Source organism: Artibeus jamaicensis, unplaced genomic scaffold (genome assembly GCF_021234435.1).
Source record: "Artibeus jamaicensis isolate MK-2021 breed Jamaican fruit bat unplaced genomic scaffold, CSHL_Jam_final scaffold_612, whole genome shotgun sequence".
Lineage (NCBI taxonomy): Eukaryota > Metazoa > Chordata > Mammalia > Chiroptera > Phyllostomidae > Artibeus > Artibeus jamaicensis.
Window position 1 is genome coordinate 10,059,011 of NW_026522049.1, and position 27,498 is coordinate 10,086,508.

A 27,498-nucleotide genomic window follows, 5' to 3' on the forward strand; every position below is an offset into this window, starting at 1 on the left:
TACAGTTAAATGAAGGGAGTGATACTGGCATTAAAACATTGCTTCTAGTTTCTATAACATTTAGTTAACTTCTGTAGCAAATTTAAGATGATATGTTACTGACCAATAATTGCAACCAACACATAATTTTTAGCACTGTATTGCACGTTGTATAAAACAAGGCGTATATGTATTTCTCTAGTAGGAATTGGCCCTTAAAGTTTCACCCTCTGCTTTTCCCCTGATCTTTTAGCCCTCAGTTTTCAAATGCCCTTAATCTGAAAACACAGGCTCAAAGCATACACAAATGCACCACCTGTTCTTAATCAGAGAAAACCAGATATAGAAAGATACCATATTTAAACCACTTTAGTTTTTCAACTTTACTGAAAACAGTCACATAATGAGCACATGGTAAGAAGTGATATTTTGGCGTTCCAAAATATCAGGCAGATCCACCGATATTCAGTATTTCAGTCTTCCTAGCTTTTGTGCAAGTCCTTTGGAGGTGTGAGAGCCAGGCCACAGCCTTTGCAAAGCTGGGAAAAGGCTCCTGTCCGAGTTTTGGGGGGATGCTGCCCTCTGCTAGGGTTCGGGGACTCGGAGTGGAGAACAAACTGGCTTTCAGTTCCCATTCACCTTCTCTTGGCTCCACACCCACCGGCAGGGTTCAGCCTCCACTCTTGTTCATAGTGAGCGACTTCAGTCACAATGAGTTCTTGCCCATCTTCCGACAGGTTTATAGAATTCGCATGGTTGTACTGGTCAGAATGTCTGTCACGATACCCACAGAGGGCTAAAGCTTAAACCACTTAAAAGTGGTTTCTTTTAGCTACTAAGGCTTATTTTCTCAGTACTGTCCTTCTTGAATCAGATGCTAGTGTTTTGAATTTTACCTAAAATTTATAATAAGCTAATATAAGTTAGGGCTTTGTAAAATTAAGTTTAACATTTGTTGTTCCTTTATGGACCTTATATACATACAGCAAAACTGCATTTATATTCAAAGTAAAGTGATTTTGTTGTTGAGTCATTTCTTTAAACAGTGACTGACAGTCATCATTGTGTTGATCATTGTACTGTACAAATCAGGTACCATTCTGGCTGAAATGAAATCTTTAGTTATTTTCCATAAAACAGTAGTTTACGGATAGCCTTACATTCATTCAGAATTTGAATTTCTGCCTGGATTTAATTGTTGGTAAACACTAACAGAAACAACTGTTTTTAGAGGGAACAAAGAAACATTTTTTCTTGTTAAAAGTCATTGAACAATAATTCTGTGAGGGCAAAGAACCTCTGGTTGCATTACAAATTACAGTGAGATAGTTTCCTCAACTTTGGCAAAGAGAATGAGTGTGAGTGGTTTTTTGTTTGTGTATTTTATAAGGGAATAGAGTGTGTGTTCTTTGTATGTGTGTCTGCCTGTGTGTGTGTGAATAATGTTGCACTGTACTGCAATTGGGATTAAAGTTATTCGACATCGCTTGATTCTGATTTTTCAAAGAGATCTTTTAGCAAAGCGGATAGCCTCCAGGGCTTTTTGCTTATTTGGATACTGTTTTCCCCCTTCTAGAAGATAATAATTGGATGACCCAGGGTATTCATACTCAAATGCAATAAACTTTTCTAATTACTTTTTTTATAGAATTGAAAGTTTCTGAAATCAAGAATCGTATAGCTCTGGCCAAGTGACTCATGGTTGGAGCACCATCCCATACACCAAAAGGCTGCAGGTTGGGTTCCCAGTCGGGGAACATACCTAGGTTGTGGCTTTGATCTCTGGTGGGGGTGCATGTGGGTCTTTCTCTTTCTCTTTTGCCCTTCTCTCTCTAAAATAAATTAAAACATGTTCTTTGGTGAGGACGGAAAAAAATCATATAGAATGCGACTAGGACATCTGTAATGAAATCAAGAAAACAGTTCCATTTACTATAGCAACAAAAGAATAAAATGATTAGGAATAAATTTAACAGAAGCACGGCACCTGCACTCTGAAAACTACAAAACGTCATTGAAAGAAATGAAAGAAGAGCTAAGTCAGTGCACAGGCAGGCTGTGTTTATGGACTGCAATACTTAATACTAGTACGATTGCATTACTCTACAGATTGAATGCAGTCTGCATCAAAATCTTAGCTGGCTTTTGGGGTTTTTTTGCAGAAATTGATAAGCTGATTCTAAAATTTACATGGAAGTTCAAAAGGTCCAAAATAGATAAAAAAATAACCTTTAAAAATGATAAAGCTGAGGACTCCCACTTTCTGCTCTTAGAAATTCCTACAAAGCCGCAGCAGTGAGGACAGTGTGGCACTGGCACAGGGGTGGGTGGAAAGACCAGTGGCATAGAATTGAGAGTCCAGAAATAATCCCTCACATTTAAGGCCCATTGATTTTGGGCAGGGTTGCCAAGACCATTCACTGGGGGGAATAGCCCTTTAAATGGGTGGTGCTGGGATACCTAGATGTCGACATGTAAAGGACGGAAGTTCGTTTTTTACTTTACGCTATACACAAAAATTGGCTCAAAATAGATTCAGGACGTCAGTGTAAGAGCTAAAACTATATTAGCTTAAAGCTTTGTGACCTCGCATCAGGTCGTGATATGACACTGGAAGCACAACCAACCAAAGAAGTAGGTGTAATGGCCTCTATCAAAAGAAAAAACTTCAGCCCTGGCTGGTGTAGCTCAGTGGATTGAGCACGGGCCTGCGAACCAGACAATCGCGGTTCGATTCCCAGTCAGGGCACATGCCTGGGTTGCAGACCAGTTCCCTGCAGACCAATTCCCAGCAGGGGACGCATGAAAGGCAACCATACATTGATGTTTCTCTCCCTCTCTCCTTCCCTTCCCCTCTAAAGATAAATAAATAAAAAAATCTTTAAAAAAAAAAGTTTTTTAAAAAAAAAAAAAAAAAGAAAAGAAAAAACTTCAGCACTTCTAGGGATGCTGTCTCAAGGCAGTGAATAAACAGCCAGCTGAGTAGGAGAATATATTTGCAAATCATATCTGATGAGGGCCTAGTATCCAGAATATATAAAGAACTCTTATAGCTTAACAATAAAAAGATGAATAACAAAAGGATTGGAATAAACTTTTCTCCAAAGATACACACATGGCTGATAGGCACGTGAAAAAATGCTTTATGTCATTAGTCATCAGGGAAATGCAAATCAAGACCACATGAGATGCCACTTCACACCAATAGGATGGTTGTAATAAAAGAGAAAATACCAAGCACTGGTGAGGATGTGTAGAGATCAGAACCCTTATGCTGTATGACGCTGGTGGGAATGTGAAAGATTCTGGTGCCTTGGACAACAGTCTGACAGTTCCTCAAAAAGGTGGTAAAGCCGCCTCGTGACCAGCAGTTCTGCCCGTCTGCTATACGCCCAAGAACTGAAGGCATGCCCACACAAAAACTTGTGTCCATTAATCATAGCAGCGTTATTCACGATGGTTAATTCATCAGAGCCCTGACTGGACAAACCCATACAGACAGAAGGTAGATTAGTAATTGCCAGGAGTTACGAGGGGGTGGAATGGGAAATGTCTGCTAATGGGCACTGAGTTTTTTAGGGTAATGATTAAAATAATCTATAATTAGATACTGGGAATGGTTGTACAACTTTGTGAATATAGTAAAAAAAAAACAAAAACCCAAAAACCAAAACCAAGTAACTTACTTTAAAACAAGAATTATACTCAATTTTAAAAAATCATATAGAAATGAAAACAGATTGAGCTCTGATCTAATTTATTGTCAAGCCATGATATTTTGACAGTGAGGGGCCTTGCCTAATAATGGCACCCTCACAGTGGACATAAAGCTGGTGTTCCAGGTAAACCAGAATGCCTGTTCTCCTTCCTCCCTTGAGTGTTTAAACTGAACAGAAGAATGAGGGATATGAAACCCTTGTATCTTTATCAAATACGGCAAAAAGAGAAAGGCCAAGAAAGCCGTGTAAGTCAAGGGAAAGGGAGAAAAGGTACCTCTCGGTGGAAATGAACATGAATGTGTGTATCACATGCCATCAGGAGTTGACTCGTTTGTGTGATTCTTTGTCACTTCACTCTCACACGTAGCCAGTGAGTGAGTGAGTGGTCCAGTGCTGTGCTGCGATAAAGCAGCTCCTTGGAACTGGGTGTGCATCATCATCATCATCTGCAGAGCTGGGGCATTAGTCTCAGTTAGGGTTCAAGAGTTTCATTGTGGGGCCAGGGTAAGTTCATGAATGAAAAATATGTTTTCACTTCTCAGTTGGATCCAGTATCCACTTAAATTGAGAGACACTGCATTCCATCAGTGGATTTTATTGATCCATTTATTGAAATATGCACTTATTATTTTGTGCGTAAATAGTAAACAGCAGTAGGGTTGTGAGAACCGCTGTCTAGACTATACCCACTCATCATTTTCTTTTCAGGATCAGCCTGTGGGTAATCCAGAAATTGTGATTCATCAAGGATCACAGTGGTCATGTTAATTCTGCAAGATTGATAATAAGGAATCTTTTAAAAAAATATTTATATATTTTTAGAGAGAGAGGAAGGGAAGGAGAAAGAAGGAGAGAAACATCAATGTGTGGTTGCCTCTCACGTGGCTCCCACTGGGGGAACTTGGCCTGCAACTCAGGCATGTGCCCTGACTGGGAATTGAACCAGCAACCCTTTGGTTCACAGCCCGCGCTCAATCCACTGAGCTACACCAGCCAGGGTGATAAAAAGGAATCTTATTATTTATGTAGTTTTTTTTTTGTTTTTTTTTTAGGTTATCTAAGAGTAGTAGTGGGAAGTAGGTTGAAGCTGAGTTCCTTTGTGGGTACTTGAAACTATACTCATGACAGGCAGGGAAGGGCATCAGCACTGCTGTACGTAGCAGGAGGGACTGGGCAATGGAGACCTTGCAGGAGGTCAGAACTCTCTGAGCGGACACCTGCCCGTGGCCTTTCTGTTTTGACAGCCCACTGTGGCCTCTGATAACTTGCCCTCTGGGGGCAGTGGGGCCGGGGGAGGACATAGTGCAATGCTGTGGTCCTTTCACAGCTTCAGTTTCTCCTGTGCATCCACGTATGATTTAATGGAAATTACATTAGTATTCTGCTGTTGAAGTAGCATCAACTCATTAAATGGGAGTTAGGTGGCTCTTGAAGATTTTGAAGTTTAGTTTATTTAGTGATGGATCATGTCCATCCAGAAATGTCTCTGACAGTTTTGACTGATAGCTTTTCTTCAGCTACTGCTTAACAGTTCCAGTGGTCATTCTGATGGTGGCTAGATGGGAGGGGAGTTGGGGGGATGCGTGAAAAAGGGGAGGAGATTAAGGTGCACAAATCGCCAGTTATAAAAAAACAAGGAATGCAAAGTGTAGCGTAGGGAATACAGTCAACAATGTTGTAATAGCTGTGTGGGATTCTAGATTCACCAGGGTGATCACTCTGTAAGTTACATGGATGTCTAATCACTGTGCTGTATACCTGAAACTAATATCATATTGTATGGTAACTATAATTGAAAAATAAAAAAAACATTAAAAAACAGCATCAGTGCTGGTACTATATTGTAAAAATGAAACATGGCATTAGAGCCAAAATTTCAATGCAGCCCCCTTGTGTGGGGCTGCATGAATGGTACTTTTGGCCTCCAGTCCCTTCCTCAGGAAATGGAGCAAATGCTGATGACCTCACAAGGTCCATTTACTATAGCAACAAAAGAATAAAATGATTAGGAATAGATTTAACAGAAGTATGACACCTGCACACTGAAAACTACAAAACGTCATTGAAAGAAATGAAAGAAGAGCTAAGTCAGTGCACAGGCAGGCTGTGTTTATGGACTGCAATACTCAATACTAGTACGATTGCATTACTCCACAGATTGAATGCAGTCTGCATCAAAATCTTAGCTGACTTTTGGGTTTTTTTTTTTTTTTTTTTTGCAGAAATTGGTAAGCTGATCCTAAAATTTATATGGAAGTTCAAAAGGTCCAAAATAGATAAAAAAATAACCTTTAAAAATGATAAAGCTGAGGACTCCCACTTTCTGCTCTTAGAAATTCTTACAAAGCCACAGCAGTGAGGACAGCGTGGCACTGGCACAGGGGTGGGTGGAAAGACCAGTGGCATAGAAATGAGAGTCCAGAAATAATCTCTCACATTTAAGGCCAGTTGATTTTGGGCAGGGTTGCCAAGACCATTCACGCGGTTCTTGGGCCTGTAAGTGAGACAGCATGCCCTAACGTCTAACACGCTGTTGGCACGTGCTGGCGATGGATAGAGTGTTACTCACCTCCCCTTTTCCACTGGTGAAGAACAACTGACAACCTTCAGAAGGATGGCTCTCAGAGTTTTCAGAGTTCGGGGCCTGAAGTCTTTCTTGTGCTTTGATTGCTTTCGTTCATTAACTAAGCAACTGTTTATTGAGCTTCTGTTTTTGGTTAGGCCCTTGGGTAGCTGCTGGAGTTATAGGGGCAAAATATGGTAGATTTGATCCTCTTCATCACTGAGCTCACAATTTGGCAAGGGGTAGGGGAAATTAAACATTTCATTGTGCAAGTGATTACATTACAGTTGTGGTAAGTACCATAAAGGAGAAGCGGGGTGTTCTCTGAAGTATGTTAGGAGTCCTAAGATAGTTTGGGTTAGGGAACATTTCATGGAGGAAATGTGGTAATACTGAGACATGAAGACTCTATTAGGACTCTTAGTGAGGGGATGTGCTTGGGAGGAGACCTCAGGAGAGGTGGCCAGCTGACAGTGTGTGTGAAGGCCCTGCAAGGAGTTAAGAGCTTCCTGAGAACAGAAAGGCCTGTGCCTGAAGCTTGCTGAGCGAGAGGCAGAGAGGCAGAGACAAGATTAGACAGGACTTTGTAGGTCACATTCAGGGCTTGGATTTAAGAACAGTGGTGACATTCTGGTATCTGGATTTTTAGTTTTAACTTTTTTTTTTTTTTTGAAAATTTTATTTTTAGAGACTAGAGGGAAGGGCGGGACATTGAGAGGGAAACATCAATATGTGATTGCCTCTTGAACGCGCCCCCTCTGGGGACCTGGCCTGCAACCCAGGTGTGCACCCTGACTGGCAGTCGAACCAATAACCCTTTGGTTCATAGGCTGACTCTCAGTCCACTGAGCCACACCAGCCACGGGCCGGTATTTAGATTTTAAAATTGCTCTAGCAAAAATGGGGAAATTGGATTGGAGAGGAATAAAAATGCCCACTGAAACCAGTTAGTGGATGGTTGCAAAGCCTAGGCCAGGGTGGCAGTGATGGTTTCGGGAAGTAGAGTCCTATGCTGCCAGTGGGAACCAGATCTTGTAGTCACTTTCTTCTTGTGGGCAATGTGGACTCAGTGGAGATTTTATAAATAGGAGTGATTTGGCTACGTAGGATGTTTAAACTGGGCAGGAAAGGTGTCAGTACAGGAAAGGCTTGGTTTTTAAAAACGTTGGATTTTTTAATACCTGTAGGACACCCAGGGAGAGTAGTGGAGAGTGTGGTTGGAAACACAGGGCCCGTTAGGCTGGTGATTTCACTCTGGTGTCCAAATGGTGGCCAGGGCCTTTGCAGGAGGTTGGTGACCCGAGTACCTGGTATTTGTCCTTTATGCACATTTCACAACAGTTTGGATGCACCTGCTGTGATTTTCTTACCATTTGTAAACTTACTTATGCTGCATACAACACTAAGGATTTTATGTTACCTCTTTAATTCTCACAAGTGTCTGAGCATCAGTTAAGACATGATGTCTTTGAGACGTGGCACCTGAAGCTTAGGGAAGTGAAGTAACGAAGGTTAGCTGTTAACAGGGGTGGAGCTGAGAACCCAGGCGGGCTCACTGCAGCACCTGTCCTCTGAACCGCTACCAGATGCCACTCCTCCTCGACATCTGACCCGACAAGTAAGCAAGGCAAATAAACAAGACGGAGAGGGACTGAATGAGAACGCGTTTATTGACCTTTGATGGACTTGTGTGTGCTTTGTGTTGCTTGTGCCTTAGGTGCGTTAGTGTACTTTCTCATTTACCTTAATATTTACATGTTCTGTGATGTATTGGGTATCTGCTCTGCTTTAAAAATGCAGAAACTGTGTCCCAGACAGCCTGAGTGACTTACTTGGTGGAGATCCTTAATAGCTGGTTAATGGCAGAGCTGGGATTTAAAATGGGCCCTTTCACTCCAAGGTGAGTATATTTTCTATTCCATCACTTAAAAATAAGAGTTGTGTGTTGACCTAAAGATGAGAACGTTTTCCTTGAGGAACATGATGGATTTAATGGTTCTATACCAAACTACAGGCTTGTTCTTACAAATAAATTGTAGATCATCAGTGTTCAGGATTAGACATTGCATTTCAAGCATAAACCGCTGAACAAATTGGAATACTTAAAAAAACTTTTATATCTATACAAAGTAAATATTTTTAGAAGAGATAAAATAGGAAGGTGTTATCTAACAAATTCATGTTTATTTTTTAATATCTTTGAAGAAATGAGACAAAATCACAATATTGATGTATTCAGTGGCTGTTTTTAAAAAATTCTTATTTATTTTTAGACAGAGGGGAAGGGAGGGAGAGAAACATCAGTGTGTGGTTTCATCTCACGTGCCCCTCACTGGTGACCTGGCCTGCAACCTGGGCATGTGCCCTGACTGGGAATTGAACTGGCCACCCTTTGATTCACAGCCCACGCTCAGTCCACTGAGCTACATCAACCAGGTCAATGGCTTTTTGTAGATTGTAGATAATTGTTAGCATTTGTATAGGACAGCATCTTGATTTTGCTTAATTCAGTCAGTCATTTAATTTTCTTCTTTTTGTTTCCTTTTTAATTTGAGAGGACAATTGAAAATTAATGAGGTAACATAGCATAATGTATTTTTAATATTGGCTTCTTGTGGTACAGGAATTCAAGACTTCCATATTACCAGTGCTTGTTAACTGCCTGCTGGATCTCAGTGAGAGGCAGTTAGCTTAGTATTAACAGCATAGCTCCTTCTTCTGGATCTGACTTTGGGATAAATAATGTTTACCCCAATGAGCCTTCTGCAGAAAGACTAGTGTGAGGCAGTCTTAGGAAAAATCACCTGTCATCTGCCTTCATTGTTTGGTGCTGTGAATTGATAAGGTGGAGTGTCTCTTGGATACTGAATGCCTGTAAAGTCATTCTAGGTTGAGGTTTCTTTGGGTTGCTGAGCTGTAGCCACGCGCATTCTTATCACAGTGAAGGTGAAACCCCGTCTCACTTGGCCAGCAGAGCCTGTCTGGAAAAGATACTGAACTTTGACTGGGTGGCTGGCTGTGTGAGCATTTTGAAGCAGTTTTGTAAGGTTCTTGAGAATTTTAGGAAGCAGTGAGTAGCTGAGTCGACAAGCTGTTCGACTGCCTCCCCCTTTATCTTTGTTACAGTCATTTATTAGTTTGCCTGCTTTCTAAATATAATTATGACCTGTGTATATTAAAAGGATCGATGGCTCCTCTGTGAATGCCGGCTTCTATCGCCCCGCACTGCCGTTTAGCAGCTTTTCATTGTGTTCATTTCACACACCATCATTTCTTGTAAAGACTGCTGCACTGAGTACCTGTAAGATACCAAATAGCTTTTGTTAGAGCCACATAGGAAACTCTTTCATTTTTAAGTCTCTATGTGTGTTTCACTATATGATTTATATTTATTTACAAAGCATTTTCATTTTCTGTGTTTATCATCTGTTTTCATTTGGAACATTTTGGTCTTATGACCATGTGTACATCTCTTTTACATCTAAAAACAAAAAAATAGAATGAAATGATAGATCATGGAAAAATGTTTGTGATTTGGCATGAAACTAACCTGCCTGAAACATTTAAAAATGATCTGTAGTATTCTTATCCTTTTGGGAACAGATTACAGTCCACTCTTAAACTGTCTGCACGTGTGTGTCAGGCAGGATGCTTTCTGCTGCAAGTGATGGAGGGGCTGATTGAGCAGTGAGGGTCCGACCATCTCATCTGACAAGAAGGTTAGGGTTAGGGCAGTTCCTGCGTCGGTGAACTTGGGTCCCTCTTCTCTATCTTCTCTGGCATTTTCATGTTCTGCTATTTCATTCTAAGTTTCTGCAGTGGTCCTTCCCTACTGGCACAGTCCCTAGGCAGTGTGGTTGACCTGGACTGCGTCAATGCCTGTGGGGGAGGAAAAAGCGGTCGACTTCTTTGCTCTGGACTACTCCTGAAGATCCCAGTTTATTTTCTGTTTCATCTTTTATTTTCATTGTTGAAACTGAAGGAACGTGAACTATCTTCTAAGTATCTGATGCTTATTTTTAAATTACATATAGACATCAAGGAAAATGAACATTAAAAAAAGAATAGAGAATAACAAGTGTTTCTCTCTGTAGTCAGTAGTCCCTCAGACAGTAAAGAATCCTGTCAATAAATCCAGTCCACTTATTATGATGTCCATGGTATAACATTAAAACATGTTATTCAAACAAAAATAAATTCTGTTGGTGAAAATCTGATGTATCTAATTATGAACTTTGAATCCAGGTAAATGAAAAAATGATTCCTCCTTTCATAAAAGAAATCAGTTTTCTTCCAGATAACCAGTTTTCTCTTATTATAAATGTGAATTTTTGTAGGTTTATAATATCTGATGAATTTCTCTAAATATCTTACTAAATTTGCAAAATTTTAAATTGATCTTTGCCTTTTAGATGTTCCCTAGGTGGCAGCCACGCCTAGGCTGGCTTCATTAATTTTATGGGTTTATTCCAACCCCAGCAAATGGGTACTGGGGGTTGGAATAAACTGCGTATTAATATGAAGTATAACTTCTAAGCACCTGTGATGCCAGGTGCTGAATAGGTGCTTTATGTTTAGAAACCGTCACGAAATTGCGTGTGAAATTTCATTGTTCTCGTGTGCAGATTTGAAAATGAAGGGCGAGAGAAGTTTACACTCTGGAGATAGTGCCCCAGAGTCCCGTATCTCATAAATAACCGACGCCTGGAAAGTGGACAGAAACTTGTGTTCGTGTGTCTCCAAGGGAGGACTCTCTCACGTCTTCGGTTTTGGCCCCTGCCTTTGGTGTGAGCACATGGGCCAGGTTCGTGGAGAAGAACGCAGTCCCCTCTGTCTGGGGACTCCAGAGGTCCTAGACTGTCATGCCAGCCCATGCAGCTTTTAAGAATGTGGTAAGCTGTATGCGGATTCCTTCTTACCAGCTTTTGTGGTAGAAGCTTGTAGTCTCAGAGAGATCTGTTGGCCTTTGGAATTCCATCCACATGGCTGCCTTGCAAACCTTAGCTCTTTGATAAGTTCAAGAAAGGTTATGCTTTGTAAACTGTTCGGCTCTTTCTCTCGGTTAGGATAGGAGCAGTGTTATCTTGAGGCTTGTTAGTGTCCTTGGCTGAAGTCCTGCGTCGTTTATCCTGGAGCAGTGCAGGGGTTAGAGAATCACAGTCGGATAGAATGGAGACACACAGGAATTTCTTAGGGTGCATTTGTTCGTCGTTATATGAATTAATATTGGCCCTATCAAGAATAAGTTGTTGTCTTGATGTCATTTAGGAATGAAAGGCAGGATTCCGTTAGGAGTCCTCTTACTGTCCATCATGGCCACAGATGTGTTAGGGGAATGAAGCACGGTAAAGATTTTGTTCCGCGGTCTTTTTACATTCCATGCCTGTCTATAGAAAACAACGACTGTAACCTGGGATACGCTGTGGAGCTACATTACTCGTATGGAGATGGATAAGTCTTCTGTGCTTTTGATATAGTTACTGTATTATAGCTTACATATAACTAAACACTGAAGCACTTGATGTTATATTCCTTATCCTTGGCTATACTGAAAATATATGTATTTTCTCTCTCCTTGAAGTCAATAAATACATTTTCAGATAAACAGGGCAAATTTCACTGATTAGAAGTACTTTTTTATGGTCTTGTTTGTCCTAGTGTCTGCAAATCTAATTATCTTGAAAGTGTGCAAAGTTTTTACCTTTTGGGGGTTGTCCTTCTCACTAATAAATTTTTGGACATGAGACCCTTGCCTGCATGAGAACCGTGTAAAACATTTGGTCTTGCCGTTATCCGCCCCACTTGTTTTCCTAACCAGCTCTGGTGCTTGGGGAGGGCTTCCTGTGTCTCTGGCTGCCTCGTACTTGTGTGGAATAGAAGGAGACTGGGATGCACGTCTGTTTGTAAATTATTGAATAGTGAGCATTATAAAGTAACATGAAGGCTTAGGAAGAATGTTTAATGCAGACAGGTGTTATTAATGAGAACCATTACCTTGATTTTCTGTTAATTCACAGATGGGGAATTTTCCCCCATGCTTCTCTGACCAGCGAAGTAAAGTTGGACAAGCATAACCTTTGCTCCCCTAATAACATCTTTAATAACTAGATGTCCTTCCACTTCACACAGCATCATTTTGATGACGATTTATGTTGTCTGCATGCTATTCACAAAGATAAAATTGATCTTTGTTCAGTAGAGGTTATAATTTTCAAATGATAAAGATTTCATTTTTAGAAGGGTTTTATGAATATTAGCTAGAATCATGGGATGTTGAAGCTGCCGTATTGGCTAGCATTTACACAACATTTTATATCTGCTTGCCACTCTGATGAGAATTTTATGCCTATTAAGAGGTAGATGGACATCAAGCCTCTGGATACGATACCCTAGGAAGGATACAGGTGTTTTTGCTGGGAACTTAAATGTGAGGAAATATCAGACAAACCTAAATTGAGAAATACTATGTAGGAAAACTGGCTTGTATTTTTCAAAATGTCAATGTCATGAATGCCAAAGGCCAAGAAATGTTTCTAGAATAAAGAACACCAAAGAGACGGACAACTCAATGTGGTATTGGATCCTGAATAATGAGGTACTGTACTGGGTGTGTGTGTGGCGGGGGGCTTTAAAGAACATTATTGAAACAACTAGCAAATTGGAGTATGGCCTGCACTTTAAAGTACCGTATCAGTGATATATTTCCTGGATTTGATTATTGTACTTTGGTTATATGAGAAAAATATTCATATTCTTAGGAAATTCGCACTTTAAGGATTGATATATGCAATTTACCCTCAAGTGGTACAGAGCAATACATTTTTTTAAAATATATATGTAACATTTAACATAAACCCCATTTCTTTTTTTTTTAAGATTTTATTTATTTATCTTAAGAGGGGAAGGGAAGGAGAGAGGGAGAGAAACATCAATGTATGATTGCCTTTCATGCGTCCCCTGCTGGGAATTGGCCTGCAGGGAACTGGTCTGCAACCCAGGCATGTGCCTTGACTGGGAATCGAACTGCGATTGTCTGGTTCACAGGCCCGTGCTCAATCCACTGAGCTACACCAGCCAGGGCCCAGAGCAATACATTTTTAACGTGTGCAAGAATATTATAGTAGGTCAAGGAATATCTATATTCCAAAGTATGGGCAAGTAGGAGGAGGCAGCCACCTGCAGCTTGAAATGATAGATTGCAGCGCCTCTGGCCTGGCCATGTGGACGGGAGGAAGGAGGAGGGAAGGAGCCAGGCTGTGGGAGTGGTGGTGGGCTTCCTGTACCTGACTGTGGTTGGAAGTCTTTGGCTTCTTCTCTCCCCCCATGATCCTTTGCCATGGTGGGATACAGGGTGTCTGTGGTAGGTCTGGGTTAGAAACAGCAGGGTAGCCTGCGACCCTTTGCTGCAGGAAGACTGCCTGCCTCAGAACTGTCCCTCCAGCCGCTTCCCGAGGCTGCAAAGTGCAGCTGTGACCCTGGGAAGTCACAGAGCCCGCTCAAGGTTCTAGAACGGCCTCGGCTCTGGTTATCAGCTCTGGCCTTGCGGAGTGATATGTGTTGCTTAAACTTCAGTTTTCTCAGACTGAAAATGAGAATAATAATAATGCCCTTCGCATAAACAGGGTGCACAGATTTGAGAAGATAGTGTGTGTCGAGTGCTTTGCTGTTATTAGGTACCAGGACCCTCGAAAAACTTCATTTCTCCGTTCAACCAACTAATAAGTAAGAGAAAATGTGTTCATTGTCTGAATTGATGGTTGTGAACGTACTTATGGGGTGAATTGAACCAGCAGTGAAACATATTTTAAATATTATGAAAAAATACTTGAAAGGCCTGACAAAAGCTTTGAAAAAGCATTTTCCCCAAATTGATGCAAGAAGTGAATGGCAGTAGAACCCATTTCCCACCCCTGTTTGCAAACAGCCAAGTACATTCCCACATTTGTGAAGGGGACTTCAGAAGCCGTCATGAGGCAACAGTTAGTTAGACAAGAGTTACTGCCTTTTTGATTAGGAACGAATTTTCAGTATTTCAGCCCCGTCAAGGATGGTTGCTCAGCCTTTCCCTTTTCTGGTTAAGTATGCATGTGAGATGGGATTTTTTATCTGGTTTACATTAAAACTAAAAATTGGTGTTCCTGGGTGAAATGGAGCTGAATCCCTCTTAATTTTTTGTAATCTCATTCTTCCTGAGGAAGTTATTGTCTGAGTATGCATTTTTACAAATCAGGCCATTTGATTTATTGTTGCTTATAGTTAACATAATTATATACATATTATATGTTACATATGTTTCATATGTAGAAGGACAGGATAGGGCAAAAATAGTTTTACAGTTGTACATGAAGCAGTTTGTTCTTATATTATTTGTTAATTATTGTATTTTTTCCATGTGAATATCAGCAAAGGTACTTTTATCCCACCCTGTAATATTTAGTTACTGTACACCAAACATGTGTTATATATAGATATATCTATTTACCCCATATAGTCATGGAAACTATAACTGATAATAGTATCATACACATATACACATATATACACACCAACATTGTATTTAATTGCTTTAATTTTACTTCATATTTAATTGTTTTTATTATTTTAAGGCTTCCATTTGTGGGAAGTTACTGCTATGATTTTTCTGTTATAGCAGTAATACAGTTTAACATTTAAATATATGTATTAAAGTAAAAAAGGCAGTTCATAGATAAAGTAATGAGTCTGTAACTCGGAGGAGGACTGAGAAGTGAGCGTGTGAGGGAGGTTGAGGAACACCTGCTGTGGCACAGGGGAAGGGTCCTGGGCGTGCGGGCGAACCGAGGGTTTGGACGGCACGCTTTTTCCTTGGACTTCAGTCTCTTCTTTGTTGAAAGAGTAGAGGTTACAATACAAAATGATTTCTTAGGTAAGCTGAAAATCAGAGGATCATATGCTTTTCAGGTAGCTCAACTGGAGTGTGGTCAAGGACAAGGTGCAGGTGAAAGTGGGTGGTGGATCGTGTTGTCTCAGCTTTCTTTCTTCCCCTCCTTTTTGTCAGACTATTTACGGAGCTTAAGGAAAAAATTTAAACTGTATAAACTGTATATAAATTTAAACGCTATATGTATTAATATGTAACATGTCACTTATATGTGTACTTTTATGTCATAAAAGTAGCTTGCTTTTTTAAATAATGTATAACTTTACATACCTATTTGACATTCATTTATGGGAAATTAGTTACAAGGTAATGGTTTGCATTTAATTTTTTCTGATTTTTATTGCATATGCAAAAAAGGTATTCTATTCATATGCTTCAAGGGAAGTAAATACGTGAACTAGCATGCACAAAGTAAATAAAGTATTTTCTGATCACAAATATTAATAACGTGTATGTTCTTTGGCTAACCCCTTCCCCTTCTTTCACCCAGTTTTCCCTTCACCCCTCCCCTCCGACAGTGGTCAGTCTGCTCCATGTGTCCATGCCTCTGTTTCTGTTTGGTTCATCAGTTTACTTTGTTCATCACTTTCCACATGCAAGTGTGGGCATGTGGTATTTGTCTTTCTCCGACTGGCTAATTTCACTCAGAATAATAGCCTCTAGGTCCATTCATGCTGTCACAAAACGTAAGTTTTCCTTCTTTTTCACGGTCATGTGGTAGTCCATTGTGTAAACGTACCACAGCTTTTTTATCCACTCATCGACTGCTGAATTATTGGGCTGTTTTCACATCTCAGCTATCGTCAGTAACACTGCTGTGGACATAAGGTTGCATGTATTCTTTCAGATTTGTGTTTCAAGATTCGTAGGATATATTCCCAGAAGAGGAATCGCTGGGTCAAAAGGCACTTCCATCTTCAGATTTTTGAGGAAACTCCTTACTTGCTTCCACAGTGGCTGCACCAGTCTGCACTCCCACCAACAGTGCACTAGGATCCCCCTTTCTCCACGCCCTCCCCAGCACTTATTGTTTGTGGATTCATTGATAGTGGCCATTCTGGCAGGGGTGAGGTCATGTCTCACTGTGGTTTTGGTTCGCATCTCTCTGATGACTAGACACAAAGTACACTATGGGGATGGCCAGAGGGAAGGTGGGGCTGGGGCTGGGTAGAGCTGGGGCAAGGGGGAGACAGGGACATCTGTGATAGCGGCAGCAGTACAAAAATTTTAAAAATAAATGTTAATAACAGGGCATGCTTGCACATATATTTGTTAATAGTAATAATGAGTCACTTTCCCTCGTATATTTGCAGACGTATTTTATTCTAGCCTTCTGTGGTACATATAGTGTGTATAATTTCAGTTTCCCTGTTACCAAAGAAATTTCTTTTACTTCGAAGTTGTCAGGTACCAAAGGTTATTCAACTATTTTAGGACTAGGTGTTTTTTCACTCAACTTCTAATAGTCCTCAGTCGGAAAGTGCTTTCAAATTCCAAGCAAGTTGTGAAGAAAGAGTGACTGGAAATTGCACAAACGCTCATGTAGAAGGGACACTTTAGTAATGTGTGAAGTTCATGCTTTCTGGCCTCCTTGGTCTTCTTGATTTTAAAGGCAGCCATGGGTTTCTGCTCTTTGTAATGATTCTTCTCCTTAGCACAACCGTGGTATTTATTTTAGAAAAAGTAAACGTAATTTTTAAAAACTACCCACAAGTTATTAATCTCTGTGACATGAGTCTACATGCAAGGCCACCTTTTACTGGTGCATGCTACATCAGTAGAATTCTTAAAAGCGTACTAGAATTGTATATTTTCCTGCCCACAAAGATGCATTGTGAACACTTGTAAAATGTTTAGGCCTTATTATTGGCTACCATATTTTATTATATAAACGGGTTATCCCTGGGTGCTTACACAGTATCTTTGCCATTCATGTTTTCATATTTTGATTGCATTGGGGTGAGCATCCATACACATGTTTTTGTCATTGTCTTATTATTTTCTTAGAGTTTTTGAAAGTAAAATGGAATTTTCAGAGGAAGCTGAAATTCAGATTTCTTTTGAAAAAAAAATTTTTAAATGCTGGTCAAATTGTTCAGAAACCTTATATCTAGAGGATGATTTTGGGCTATTCATTTTCAAAGACAGCGACAAAATGTTTTGTTCCGTGGTGCTTTTGCTTTTTTTTATTTCATATTTTACCCCTAGGTGGGTACATTTTTCCTACAATATTAATATCATCTAGATGCCCAAGACCCCCCATGGTGTATTTTTAGCTCTGATTTCTTAATCTTATATCAGCTTCCTATTTGACTTTTTCAGTTGTGCGATCCATGACCAATTCAAGTTTAATATGTTCAAAATTGAATTCTCAAGTTTCCTCTTTTAAAGAAAGAATGAATAATTATTGTCTCTCGATAGAGACCTGTTTATTTACAACAGTCAGTTGTTGATTGTACATAGTTACTTTATTAGAAAGTTTATTTTAGTAGCTTTTAAAAAAATTAATACATAATTGATTTACTAGAATCACCAAAATGGTGTGTTTTGATGAACAAACTCAGAGTGGTGTTGATTTAATAAGGGCCAAGTTGGAAGTAAAGTTCACCTTCTGTTTAAAGTCCAAGCTCTTAAAATATTTATATACTTAAGCAACAAGTTTTTTTTAAAACAGTAAACAAAATTGATTTTAAAAGACTGAACACCTGTATCAGTATTAATGTAATTTGGTCTGAATCCGAATGCTGGGTTCTATGTTAATCTGTTAAATTAAGCCAGCAAAACTCATATTGGAAATCTTGTTAAAACACTAGTTCCTGATTCTTTTTAAATGACATACAAAAAAAAATTTCAACTTGAGAGTTGTTTCAACTGATTTTTACTGTATTATTGTTGCCTGAACACAGTTATAGGCCTTGGGGATTTAATTAGAGAGATTCATTTTTATCCCCTAGGTAAGATATTTTACTTTCTCTGTGGGCAGAAAATTCCCAACTGTGTTTGCTAAAGATCAGTTTTATAGTTTAAAGGTAGGTTTTAAATGTTGCCATTTCTACAAAAACTCCTTGTACTAATAACATTTATAGTGTTCAATTATTTTAAGGGTCTACATACTTTCTAGAGTATGTGTTTTTTGAAATTGTGGTAAAATATACATAACTCAGTATTTACTATTTTAGCCATTTTTAAGTGTGCAGGTCAGCGGCGTTAAGTACGTCCCCATTTCTGTGCAGTGATCGCCACCATCTCCTGCACGTTCTCGTCATCTCACCCTGAGACTCTGTCCCCTTAGGCAGTGACTCCCATTCCTCCCTTCTGTCCCTGGCAACTACCATTTTCCTTTTTCTGTTTCTATGCATTTGCTCCAGGTACCTCATGTAAACGGAATTATATGGTATGTGTTCTGTGGCTGGCTTATTTTAATTAGCATAATACTTTCAAGAATCTCATGTTATGTTGTAGCATTTAATAGGATTTTCTTTTTTAAGGCTGAAAAATATTCCACTCTGTGTTCATAGTATGTGTATACTGTACTCCTCTGGGTTTTGTTTGTTTTGCTTCTCCATTCACAGGCCAGAGACATTTGAGTTTTTTGCACCTGTTGACTGTCGTGGGTAATGCTCCGATCAGCACGTGTACAGACATGTTTCTTGAGTCCTTTCATTTTGGGGGGTGTCTATACCCAGGGGTGGAATTGTTGGATCAAATGGTTGGATCAATTGTTGGATCAAATTCTATGTGTATTTTTTCAAATAACCCCCATGCTGTTTTCCACAGCAGCTTGGCCATTTTACAGTTCCAAAACAATGCTCAAGGGTTCCGGTTCCTCCCAGTTAACACTTGTTTTCTTTGTGTTTTTATTTTGTTTTGGTAACAGCCATTCAGATGGGTGTGAAGTGGTTTCACGTTGTGGTTTTGATTTGCGGTAGTGACAGAAGGATTTTGAGCTTCTTTTCGTGTGCTTATTTTCATATCTTTGGAGAAATGTCTATTCAAGTCCTTTGCCTATTTTTTAAATGAAATAGTTTATTTTTTTGTTACTGAGTATTAGGTGTTTTTAAATATATTCTGGACATTAACCTTGTATGAGATAATGTGCCTTATAGTTACTTCCCCCATTCTGGGGGTGGCTGTTTCCCTGTGTCAGTAGCGCCCGGTGCCACTTTTTGACATCATCCGTCAATGATTTTAGGGGTGAAATGAACAAGACTTCAACTTATTTACTAATCTTATGTAACCAGAAATTTGGACACATAGTGTTGTCAGTGTGCAGCATAAAAACAGGTTTGAAATTTGTATAATCAACTTGCAAATTTATAGAACTCAAACTTTCTAATATGTGTTTTCTTTTAGATCCTATAGAAAATTTCAGCTGTAGCCCTTGGACTAGGAGCCGAAATAACAGAAGCTGTGTACGATGCATTAGGGTGTTGAAGAAAATTAATTTTTGAATTAAATACTTGGAATACAAGGAAGGAAAGGTGACTGAAAATGGGGCGGAAGAAAATACAAATCACACGCATAATGGATGAAAGGAACCGGCAGGTAAATGAAATTTTAGTTTATGTATTTAATTGATGTAAATAATTTTTTAAAAAAAGGAGTATAGACTTAAATGGTTGCATTTTTCTTAAATTTAATTTCAAGTCAATACTTTTATTTCTTGAGTAAATGAAATATTTTAGCAGTCAGCAAGTTTTGGCTGTTTATCATGTGCTTTAAAGAAACTTTTATTTCAGAAATCATGTGTGTTAATTGCAGGAAATATAGGTAAAAAAGAAGAAAAGTCAAATCACTGCAGTCGCACCACTACTATTCATTGTGTAGATTTATCATAACACATGTAATCTTCTGTACATGTGATTGTGAGTTTTCTGTATCTTGATCACTTTAGGTTATCACCTCTGTTTTCACAGGTAGGTAAAACCTAAAGTAGCTACAGCCATCAATGATGTGTCTGGTCAGTTAAATTTTCTGGTTAACCAACAAATAATGAGATTTGTTTTTACAACTTTTACTATCACAAATATTCTAAAACATTTATGGGATTGGTAAAAGTAGATTTACAGTTGTTTGTATGGAAAATAATACAGTAATTAATAAACAATGCAAGAATAAGCTCTGTGTTTTTTGTACTCACAACTGTAACCCTACCTTGCCCACCCCATATGGTTTTAGTACCAAAGTCAGCCAACTCTTACCAGTTCAGGATAGTAGTGATTACCGATGGATAAAGACCAGAAGTTGTAAGGGTTTAAAGCAGGGCTTGGAAACTGTGGTCCCTGGGCTGGCTGCCTGCTTTTGCGAATAATACTCTATTAGCGCACCGCTGTGCCCATTCATTTACGTGCTGTCTGTGGCTGCTTTCCACTACAGCCATGTACTTGAGTAGTCAGTTACCCCAGAGACCATGTGGCTCAGGGGGCTAACGTCTTCGCTCTCTGGTCCTTTAAGGGAATATCTGACAACCCCTCGGTTTAAAGAAAAAAGAAGGAAAAATAATTTACCAGATTATTGTAAGCAAACTATTCAAAGCATATGCAGGAGGGAGAGAGATTGTCTCTGGAAAAGCTCCTCATCAGGAGAAGTTGTAAGGACAGCTGGTTTCTGGAAGCGTACAAGGAACAGAACAGTACTAAAAGTGCGTTCTGCCGAGGTTGAGCGCTTGCTCACCCAGTTGGTGGATGTAATTGCAGAGAAGACTCAGCTGAGCAACTGGCAGATAAATCAGTGGGAGTGGCCCACAGACCGAACTGATGAGGGCCCTTGTTCAGGGCAGGGAGATTCCTTGGCTAACGTGTCAGGCTCACATAGTAGGGTTCCTTACCAAGGCCGATAAAATAGCGAAGGCTAACAACTAGCCCCAAATTCCAAAGGAATGATTCTCAGCGAGGCTGCAAGTAAATTCCCCTTCACAGGTCGGAGGATGTTGACATGTAGGGAGGCACGGGCACCTGCTTCATGAGGACATGCAGGACACATGTAAAATAGGGTTTATCAGGCATAACACATGCGCACAGAAGTACAAAGCACATAAGAGCCCCTGCCCTCTCGTCATGAGCACAGAGGGACTGCACTCACCAGGGGAAGGGACTCCACGTGATGAGGGAGTGGGGTGCCAGGAAAAGACAACTGTGTAATGGAACTCTGTAAGTTAAGGAAAGGACCTTGCTAAAAAGATGGAGTCTGCCACTGTAGCTCAGCAGCTACAAGTAAGAAGTAGACGTCTTATAAAAATATCGTCTGGAAGGAAAATCTCTGCATGACATCCATAAACACCTAATTGCAACAGTGTGGTGATTGCAGAGGGGAGGGAGTGTAAGGGGAATGCATGGTAATGGGAAAAATACAACAAAAGTTAAAAAGGAGAAAGAGAACCTTACAGTTGAGGGAGAGGTAGACATTAAAGGATTGTTTCCCTGCTGTGTACCTAGCTTCGCTATGTCTCATCTTCTAGGCAGAGTGGTCTTCTCTTAAGCTATAATCAGCACAGTACTTCCCCCTAATCCATGGGTGTCACGTTCCAAAACCCCCTGGTGGATGCCTGGAACTGCAGATAGTCCCAAAGCCTTATATACACTATGTTTTTTTCCTGTTCATACATACCTCTTCACTTTAAAGGAAGCACTTTATGGCCTCTCTTTGGCATGTCCAAATTGCCAGCATCACTACTGTTGGGCTGTGGGGCCATTATTAAGTACAATAAGGGTGACTTGAACACAAGAGGACTGCTGAATTACCAACAGGTAAGAAGCATATGCGGTGTGAATATGCTGGACAGAGTCACGTCCCGGGCAGGGTGGCGCGAGATTTCACTGTGCTCCTTAGAACAGTGCCCAATTTAAGACGTATGAATTGTTTATTTCTGAAATTTCCCGCTAATATTTTCAGACCTCAGTTGACCGCAGGTGACCTTGTAAAGCAGAACCACAGATAGGGGGTACTGTTTCTTTTCTGGAAGATCATACAGTACTGGTATAAGTTTTAAATGTTTGTTAGAATTCACCAGGGAACTCATCTGGGCTTGGTGCTTTCTGTTTTAGAAGGTTGTCATTATTGATCCAGTTAATAGACAGTCTGAATAGACCTATTTTTTGTGTGTGTGTTTTGGTTGATTGTGTCTTCTAAGGAATTGGTTTCTTTCATCTAGATTATCAAACCTATAGGCATAGAATTGTTTTTATTCTTTTATTATCCATGGGATCTGCAGTTGAGTTAAGATGTCCCTTCTTTCATTTTTGGTATTAGTAATTTGTATCTTGTTTTCTTAGTTACCCTGGCTGGAGGTATCCAGATAACCAGTTTTTGGTTTTATAGATTTTTCTTTATTGATTTTCTATTTTCAGTTTTATTGATTTCTGCTCTAATTCTTTCTTCTGCTTTCATTGGATTGATTTGCTCTTTTAAAAATTTCTTAAGGTGGTGACAAATTATTGATTTTAGGTCTTTCTTTGCCAATATTGTGCATTCGGTGCTATTAATTTCCTCTAGGCTTTGCTTTCATTGTATCTCACGAATTTTGATAAGTTGTATTTTTATTTAGTTCAAAATAGTTAATTTCTCTTGAGATTTCTTCTTTGATTTCTGTGTTACTTAGAAGTGTGCTACTTCATCTCCAAGTATTTTCCAGCTATCTTTGTATTATTGATTTTTTTAATGCCATTGTCATCTGAGAGCATACCTTGTATGATTTCTCTTTTTTATATTTGTTAAGCAGAATGTGGCCTGTCGTAGTGTTTCATGTGAGCTCGAGAGTAATGTGTATTCTGCTGGTGTTGCATGAAGCAGATATCAATCACACACATCCTTACGGGGTTTCCCCAACATTTTTGGTGGAAGAGTATTGAAATCTACTGTGATAATTCATGTTTCTCCTTGCACCGCAGCTCTGTGATGCTCTGTTGTTTGCTTCACGTTTTAAGGATCTGAGGATTGTTATGTCGTCCTAGAGAATTGACCCCTTTGGCATTATATAGTGCCATCTTTACTCCTGATAATTTTCCTTGCTCCAAAATCTGCTCTGTCTGAAATTAATGCAGCTTCTTCAGTTCTCTTTTGATTAGTGTTATGTCTTTCTCCCTCCCTTTGCTTTTACCCTATGTGTGTCTTTATATTGACAGCGGACTTCTTGTGGACACCATATATTGTTAGGCATTGTTTTCTGATTCACTGACAGTCTTTATTTTTTAATTGGCAAATTCAGAACATTGACTTTTAAAGTGATTGTTGGATCAATATATACTACATTCGTTTTCTATTTATTACTCTTGTTTTTGTTTTTATTTTTATCTTATGCTCTTTTTCTTTTTGTGGTTTTAATTGATTATTTTGATTCCATTTCCTCTCCTTTCTTAACATATCAGTTATACTTAGTTTTTTTTATCTTTTTAATGGTTGCCCTAGACTTCGTAATGTACATTTGCAACTACCCCAAGTTTACTTTCAAATAACTATACAGCTTCACAGGCTTTTACTGCCTTATAATAACAAAGTACCTGTAATTCCTCTTTTCCTGTCCCTTGTATTGATGCTGTTGTTCCTTCCCCTGATACATAAGCTATAATCGTTTAAATACATCGTCACTGTTATTTTGAGCAAACTGATATCTGTTAGATCAGTTAAGAATAACAACACTTCCTTATGTAGATCAGAGTTTCTGGTCTGTATTTTCCTTCTCTCTGAAGGACTTCTTTCAGCATTTCTTTTGCAACAGGTCCAGTGGAAATGGATTTCCTCAGTTTTTGTTTGTCTAGGAGAGTCTTTATTTCTTCTGAAGTGTAATTGCTTAATAAGATACAGCATTTTAGGTTACTGGGTTTTTTCCTCCTTAACATGTTAAACACACTCTTCTTCATTGCCTGGTTTCTGAGGAGAAATTGGTTGTAATTCTTTTATTTACACTTCTATATATAAGATGTTTTGGTCCTCTGGCTTTTTTCAAGATTAAGAAAAAAATCTTTGATTTTATGTAGCTTAGATGTAATATACCTTGGTGTCATTTTAGGGTTTTAAGGGTTTTTATTTTTGTTGTTGTTTGTTTGTCATTTGCATTCATACCACTTGGTGTTCTTAGAGCTTCCCGGATTGTGGTTTGGTGTCTGACATTAATTTGAGGAAATTCTCAAATGTTATTGATTCAAATATTTCTTCTGTTACTTCTCTTTCTTCTAGTAGTCACAGTTTCTGTTGACATATCCTCAAGCTCAGAGATTCTTTCCTTATTAGTTTCCAGCTTACAGATGAACCCATTAGAGACAGTTCATTTATGTTACAGGATTTTTTATTGCCAGCATTTAAAATTGTTATGTTTTTAGAATTCCCATTTCTCGGCTTACCCGTTGTTGCATGTTGTCTGCTTTTGCCATTGGAGCCCTTGGCATGTTAATCATAGTTATTTTGAATCGCTGGTCTGATAATTCCAACATTTCTGCCATATATGACACTGCTTCTAATGCTAGCTCTGTGTCTTCAGATTGTTTCTTGCCTTTAGTATGCCTTGTAATTTTGCTGAAAGCCAGGCATGATGCACTAGGTAAAAGGTACTGCAGTAGTAGGCCCTTAGTCATGTGGTGCGGGGAGAGAAGTGTCTGTCATCCTGTGATCAGGACTCAGTCTCTCGTGAACCTGTGCTGGCGGGCTGTGCACTTTGTGAGTGCTTTGCGGTGCCCAACCCCAGCTTTGGGTGGGTGAGGGTGGCTGGAAGGAAGGCTGCTTCCCTCCGCCCCATCAGTTAGGCTCTGGTAACAGAGTCTGTCTGTCTTGAGGGCAGGCCTCATTAGGAACGAATGCCCTGGCATACTTCAGAGTGGCTCCTTTTCCCTCTCCCTGCTGGAAGCCCAAGGGGCGTCTCCCTGACCTTTACCACTGGGACCTGGTGGGGACCGGACCCGAGGGTAAAACATGCAGAAGCATACGTGTGACCCTCTCAGGCTGGGCCCTCCTGGGGTTTTTCACTTTGATCTTGTCCACAGTAAGCCTCCAGCATTTCCTCAGTTATAGTTCTGGTTTTCCTACCCTGATACTGGCTCCAGTTTCGGGGTGAGGGGGGCAGAAGTTGCCTTCTGACCTCAGTTCTCTGAGGGATTGAAGAAGAGTTAAATTTTTCAGTTTATTCAGCTCTCTGTTTGTTGTTAGGATGGAGTGGCAACTTCCAAGCTCCTGTACGTGCTCTACCAGAAACCTTAAGTGTCTTACCGACTTTTCAGTTCAACAGTGAACTAAAGATACGCCTAAATACATATTGTGTGAATCTCTGCAGGTACTTAGGGTTTAAGTATAGAAGGTCTCTTAGAGATGGTGCAGCCATCTTTAAAGGCAGCCAGTTTCTTCAATTTAGAGAATTATAATGCTGAGTTTCAGATTTGGTACAAAATTAGAAAAACTGGTTAGGTTAAAGCAAAATGTGTCTCAAATTTATAGAAGCACTGAATTTTATAGGTTAGGTCTTTAGCTTTATTCTTTGTTTATAGTGATTATAATCCTGGAGTAAAATGGCAATTGAAAAATAAAATTTTTATTTATTTTGGCTAATAAATACTGAAATAGCTATATTACTAATGATAATTTAAAATTATTTAAATTTTACAATACATAAAAATAAAATGAAATTAAATGTTTCATGTACCAAAATTTACAAGCCTATTTCAAAATGAAGATTCATATTTATAGGAGGAATTCTTAGTAATAGAGGTAGTTGTGAGTGATGAAATAAGGTCAGTGAGAATGAGGCCAGATCATTTATTTTGTTTGCTTAATGAGCTTGAATATTACTTTCAGTGCAATGAAAAACTAAACTCCCACTTACACATTGTGATTTATATGTCAGAAATCTCGCTCTGGAAGGTAAATGGCAAATATTACTGCTGTAGGGTATAGTAGGTGAAACAGGAAATGCAGTTCAGATGACTACATAAATAATGTACATTAGAGGTGATATAAGTTAGTCTAGGGTGGTAGCGGTGTAGACAGAAGTGTGTATATTTGAGATATGTCCGAGACGTAGAGTAGACACAGTTTGTTGATGGATTGGTGTGGTGGGGTATTTGGTGAGAGGGATCAAGGGACAGCTCTTAGATTTTTTTGGCTTTGTTTGAATGGAGGGTGGTACCAATTGCTGAAATGGAAAAGACTGTGGGAAGAGCATCTTTATAGTTTTTCAAAATCATGACGCTGGCTGCAGTCACCTGGCAAGTACTGTGAGGGTAAAGAGGAGGAGGCGCTCAAGTGGAAGCCCCTGGGCCCTTCCATACACAGCGCAGAGCAGGGGAAGAGGTCACGGCTCCAAGGCTGGGAGCAGCGGCCACCGGAGGAGGGCACCGGGAGAGTGTTGGGCGCAGAACACTTGGCGAAGAAAGTGTTTGAAGAATGAGAATATGGTCAGCTTTGTCAAATGCTGCTGACATTATGCTAGGATAAGGACATAAAAGGGACGATTGACCTTATTCACATAAATCAAAGGTTATTATTGACAAGTCTTAGTAGAATGTGAGGAGTGGAAGTCTGAGGGCGCAGTAGGTTGGGGAGAGAACAGGTAGTGCAAAACTGGGGACAGCCGCGGATGTTTCTTTCAAACATTTGAGCTCTGAAGTAGAGCAAGGAGAAGGGGTGGCAACCGCAGGGGCAGTGTGGAGTCAGTCGGAGGAGAGTCTAGAGCAAGTTTGCGTGCTTACGGCCTTCCACCTGGTAGAGGGGAAGGAGACTGTTGATGCCGGGAGAGGGAAGCCTGTGGCATGTGGGGAGGAGCAGGACCGGAAATGTCAACACCAGCAGCAGAGCCCGGAGAGTGTGGAGAGGGACAGAGGCAGTGTTTAACTGATGAAGTGGTGATGGGGAGCGCCTGCATCAGTGGGTTGAGGCAGGGGAAGTCGAGGGGGAGAGCGCGGTAAATAGCTGACGTGGAGAGCGGGCTAAAGAGACGAGCGAAGTTACGGCTGTCAGGCACCGCTGAATGTTGAGTTTTATTATTAGGAGCTTGGAAACATCAAGTGTGTGCGTGTGTATGAGCTCAAGTGTTCCCAGGAGAGGTGTGAGCTACTTGGACAGAGAGGCAGGGATAATTCAGTGTATGGGTAGGGGTCAGTCCCTGACTGGGGCTGCACCAGGCAAGCAGGTGAGACAAGGGTGAAGAAGTCATGAGGGTTTGCAAGGGAGTGAAAATAGTGATGGATCCTGGAATCAAGAGGTAAGAAAGGACATGAGACTAGATAGTAACAAGGTTGTGAGATCAGTGATTGGAGGCCTTGATAAGGTTAAAGAATTTCTGGAGAGATAATGCACCTGAGGGGAGCAGGAAAAGAGGCAGTGAAGTGGAACGCACG

General features: G+C 39.9%; 1 protein-coding gene across 8 annotated transcripts in view; it reads left to right on the forward strand.

Annotated features, from left to right (window-relative positions):
• The window catches only part of MEF2A (myocyte enhancer factor 2A), a 103,675-nt gene that overhangs the window by 32,328 nt on the left and 43,849 nt on the right, over positions 1–27,498 (forward strand). For 7 of the 8 annotated variants that reach the window (XM_053658902.1, XM_053658897.1, XM_053658899.1 and 4 more), the window contains one exon: positions 19,535–19,726. In XM_053658902.1, the coding sequence (XP_053514877.1) occupies positions 19,673–19,726 (54 nt within the window). In that variant the 5' untranslated portion in view covers positions 19,535–19,672. Of the gene's footprint in view, positions 1–7,063; positions 8,162–19,534; positions 19,727–27,498 lie in introns of those variants that run through there. The other variant, XM_053658900.1, reaches the window with a different exon arrangement.